Here is a 5,108-nt window from a genome sequence, read left to right as displayed (position 1 = left end):
TGGTGGTTAAATATAAAATATAGAGTCATTGAGAGTATAATTGTAAATACAATTATAAGGAAATCCTCCCCTCTCCCTTCATATAAAGTAAAGAGTGGGGGGTTACGGCATTCTCTATTTGTTCACTTTCACGATCTCTGAGTGAGCTCACGGTAAACGCAAGAAAGGAACTTTTTCTCAAGACATGCACTCGGCCTGATATCAGTTTTGCTGGTGGAATGTTAGGCCAATATCAAAGTAATCCCAGAATGTAATAACAACGTAATTCAAGATCTTAAAGAAAATGATAATTTTATAATAGCTGAATCATAATGAAAATTATATAATAACATAAGAAAATTCTAACAAAAAAATCTTATAGAAAGGATATAAAATAATAATAGATAAAAATCGCACTCCATACGAACTCCCCCGTATCAAAGTCCGTTTTAAGTCATTAATTGGGTTGTCGAAGTGAACAATTTGGTTTGACTTATCAAAACTTATTGAAATGATTCTTTTAATACTATTCACACACTAAGTCTTCTTTTGTTATCTTATTGTAAACTTTACTGTAAAGTGATTATATAATTACAATTTCTCATTTGCTTTTACTTGTTATTTTTTTTATATTGATTTCGCTTGTTATTTTTCAATTTTAATCTTGTAGTAAATATCAAATACAGTTCACTTGCAGTTTGGATGTTTAAAAAACTGATCATTACCCAGAGTTAAAATAGTATTACAATATTTTAAAATATTTTAAAATAGAAATATTAAAATATTATCAATATTATTTTGAATATTAAAATTATGATCTTAAATAAATTATTTAAATGACATTAAAATGATTATTGTATTAAGTTATAAATTATAATAAAAGTTTATCTTTATATAATTTAGTGTTTCAAGAAATTAATATCTTAAATATTGAAAAGACTAAATTAGTGTATAGTATAAAACTTTGAAGGCCTCGAAAAAGGTTTAATTATTAAAATATAATTTATAAATTTTTGAGTATTATTATTTTCTATATTATGATAATCACTAAATATATATAAGAATAAATTAATAATTAATATACTCTCACAAATTAATTGATTCATAATAGTATACACCCTAGTATGTTAAAGAAGTTATCAAACCTAATATTTTTTTTATAATTTATTCTCAGAAAAATTAAGAGAAATTAAAAATATATTTTATTTTATTCTCTTCTATTTATAGATTTTAAAATTTTAATTCAATAAAGTATTTATTTAAAATGAAGTTTATTCTACTCACTAATTTTTATCAAAATAAATAATTTTATTATTAAATTAAAATTATTGAAAATTTTTAACTAATAAAATTGTTATTTTATTTTTAAATATAAAAATTAATAAATAAAATTTATTTTAATATTTTTTATTAGAACTTATAAATAAAATTTTATATCAAAATAAATTATATTCTATAAGTATTATATTAATATATATATATATTTTTTTTCTTTTCTATTAATATGTATAATAAAAAGTTATTTACGAAAAATATTTTAATTTTTTATTGATTTGGACCAAACTGCTTAGGTCACTTTATGGGAATCATGTTATAGGTCATACGTATGATTATAAGGATATTATAATCTTCAACAATTGTATAATTCATGTTATAATATAATCGCTTTGATATGACAACAATATTAATTTTAATGAATAATAATTAAAATTATTAGTAATATAAATTTCAGTAATAATATATAAATTATTAATTTAAAATAATTATTAATTTTTTTTAAAAATTTATTATAAAAATATTATTTAAAATAATTTTAAATAATAATAAATAAATTAGTCATTAATTTTGAAATAATAATGACTAATAATCATTTTAAATATTATGTATATCAACTATAAGTTATTTTATGAATAATATTTTTATATATTAGTCACATTAATTTTTATTATAATAAATATTTTATTTTGATAATTACGTCACAAATATAATAGTGACTTAATTATTAATTATAATATATAGCAAATTTAAATATTTTCATAACGATAATTTTTAAAACTTTTAATGATAAATATTATAATCATAATACATGTACTTTTTTTTTTATTGTAAAAGATGATGCAACATGTACATTTAACAATGCTCCTTTGATTAAGAGATACATGACGGAAAAGTAAAGTAATGATCTGCTTACAAATAAATGTAGGCATTAAATGTAAAACTTGACTTCTTTTTTTTCTTTTATATATAAAAAAATTGACCTCTTCTTCACTATACGAAATTGTTTTTTAAAGAAAAAAATACTCAATATCTTTTACAGTATAATTTGTCATATATGAACATTTCCGTAATGACTTTCACAAATTTATTAATATGTTTTCATATTTTTATTTATTTTACACGGCATTTAAATATTGAAAATAACTTTTAGTTCAATTTTTCTTTTAAATAAACATATATTCCATAAATATTTTAATTTAAAATTACATATAATAAACATATATTCCATATATATATATATATATATAGGTGAAATGACAATTTCAATGATGAACAGGAATGAACGGAGACCTATGAATAAATTACTAGTCATAAGTCGCTCTTTAGCTTTATTTTAATGTACACCAACTAACACTAGTTAAAATATTACCATAACCTGGTATAGGTGATGAGAAAAAAATGTATTATATCAAATATAAGTGCGATACATCATACGTGACAGTGTATGACAGCGACGTCAATTTCCATGAGTTTACGATCAACTAGGAAATAAACAACGCCCGTAACAGGTCATTTCCTCGGATTCTGCAAAGGCTGTGGAACCAAACAACTTGAAACAATTAGCTACTAAACTCATTTCCTCTATGAAGTGAAACAAGGCTTTCTTTGTATGTGGCTGCTCTTAAAGAATCGCACTTTCCATAAACATTGAGATCCTTTGTTTCATTTGATGTTTCAGATTCATGCAACACCAATCTTTCATTGCTGTTTTTCCAAATAAATCGATTTCCCCCAATGAACCCCACTAGCCTCCCAGTCATTGCTACAGGTCCAACACTGTATTGCTTAACCCATGACCCTTCGTCCCAGTAATCTTTCATCACCCACACGTCAAAGCGCTTCTCTGTTCCCTTTACGGGGTAAACAATGACACCAATTGTAGCAGATTCGTTGAAGGGTGCAAGAGTTGCAAACTCCTCTTCAGAAGAACAACGGATTCTTGGTACCTTTATCTTCCTGAAGGTTTCATTAACCATATCAAATGCTAGAACAACATCTTCTGTTCTACCAGACTCATCAACATAACCCCACCAATGACAACAATTGTTCACATAAGTGTAAACCCGAGAAGAACCCCAAATTTCAATTGGAAGTGGGAGAGCATCATCAAGTTTTCGCCATGAATTGGAATTAAGACTATACAACTCAGCTGTCCAATACCCAAGTTTTCTTTCATCTGTTTCCTTCAACCACTGGTCCTTGACCATAACAACCTTGTAGTTATTAGTTTTTGGGTCAAAGCCAAACCCAAAATATTCTGCCAGAGAATAAGTGCCAAATGAAACAGTGAAATGAGATTCAGGCAAAGACTTGAACTGTCCCAGTGAAGGGTTCATCATGACATTCGGATTTCCTCCAAGGAAGTATATGCCATTGCAAGGACCCGAAATTTCAGACCAGTATTTGTGGTCAGAGTTGTACTCATCAGGAAGGCATAAAAGAGCAGAGGAAACCTGCTTTTTGGGATCATTCATGTTATAAGAAACAACAGAAATATGAGTTTTAAGGCCAAAAAGAAAGGGTCTACCAATGACCAAGAGATGTTCTTCTTGGCTTTGAAGATTGTTGTAGACATCATAGTGATTGGTAACGAAATGAGGATCAGTTATGAGATCGAACCAGGACTTGCAAACCCGCTTGCATGTCATTAAGTCTTTTGATGGCAACCTTGAGAGGATGTTTGACACCAATTCTGCTGGCAAATTTTGCTCCATGCTTACCATCTCTCGTCTTGGTCTTTGAACCTTGAACAACGGTAATTTTGACCTGAGAATTTTATTGATTTTGCTAGGCATCACAAAAATTAATAGGAAGAATAGAATGCAAATGGAAAGCATGATTATGGTTATAAGCCTTTGTTTCTGTGGTAATCAATATCGAATCTGCGGGTTATATATATAATGGCAATTAATTAACTTGTTTAATACAAATAGTAGTTAAGAATTATATTACACCGCATACGAAACTGCCTCCTACCAAACTCCGTGTAGTGGCTTATGGTAGTAAACGATATTTTCCTTTGACGTTTTCTGTTCCCACTAGTTTTTTTTAAAAGACTTCTTATATTATTCACGCACTTTGCTTTTCTACTTTTCTTTTTTTTTTTTAACTAATCTTTTAACTAATATGGATACAATAAACGTGCAGTTTTTGAATGTTTATAAAAATCTTAACCCAAATAGTTAATGCGCCCAATTCGTAAACATTGTAATAAGAGTCTTAATTTGTTCTTCAAGAATGTTATATGTGTGTAATATTGTTGACCGTTGATTCTGCCCGATATCACCGAAAAGTAGAACAAAAACAGGCAACAAGAAAGCATGATTGTGGTTCGCCTTTATGGTTGAATTTCTTAAAGAAGAAAGAAGCGGTGCCTTAAAAATATTAATTAAAGAATCAAACAAATATTTTAATTAAAGTTATAACTTTTTAATGTGTATAAAAGACACGCAATAAATTAGATATTTTTAATAAAATCTCATCCCTTAATATAGATTGATAAAATCGTTAATTACTTAATCAACATCATGTTAGTCTTAATGATACAGCTTGACAAGGTCGATCCAATGAATAATAGATAAGGATTGCACTGTTCCTCTCCAACTCCATGTTAAGATGTTTAGGTTTTGCTTATTATTTGGGCAAATATTATTAACGGACGCGGAGAGTGTTGTCTCAATCTTGATGAGATTCTAATATTATCCACAGGCACTTAGGATTTAAAAATTATAATCATGCAGACTAAAAATGGAACCCAACAACAACCAGTTGTCAAACAAGTTCTAAAATGAAACCCAACAACCGGCTGTCAAACAAGTTCTACTGTGCGTGTATAGCTTTCACATTTCAAA

General features: G+C 27.3%; 1 protein-coding gene across 1 annotated transcript; it reads right to left on the bottom strand.

Annotated features, from left to right (window-relative positions):
• Positions 1–2,816: 2,816 nt before the first annotated feature.
• LOC113866925 (F-box/kelch-repeat protein At3g06240-like) lies at positions 2,817–3,971 on the bottom strand. The gene has a single exon (XM_027501723.1). The coding sequence runs from the start codon at positions 3,969–3,971 to the stop codon at positions 2,817–2,819; it is 1,155 nt and encodes a 384-aa protein (XP_027357524.1).
• Between the last annotated feature and the right edge of the window lie 1,137 nt (positions 3,972–5,108).

Source organism: Abrus precatorius, unplaced genomic scaffold (assembly GCF_003935025.1).
Source record: "Abrus precatorius isolate BTA unplaced genomic scaffold, Abrus_2018 Scaffold5, whole genome shotgun sequence".
NCBI classification, from domain to species: domain Eukaryota; kingdom Viridiplantae; phylum Streptophyta; class Magnoliopsida; order Fabales; family Fabaceae; genus Abrus; species Abrus precatorius.
The sequence above is the reverse complement of the archived record's forward strand: the minus strand, read 5'-3'. Positions and strand labels throughout refer to the sequence as shown.

Bases quoted from the DNA above. Each gene is read 5' to 3' on its own strand.
- LOC113866925 (XM_027501723.1), bottom strand. From the start codon at position 3,971: ATGGAGCAAAATTTGCCAGCAGAATTGGTGTCAAACATCCTCTCAAGG.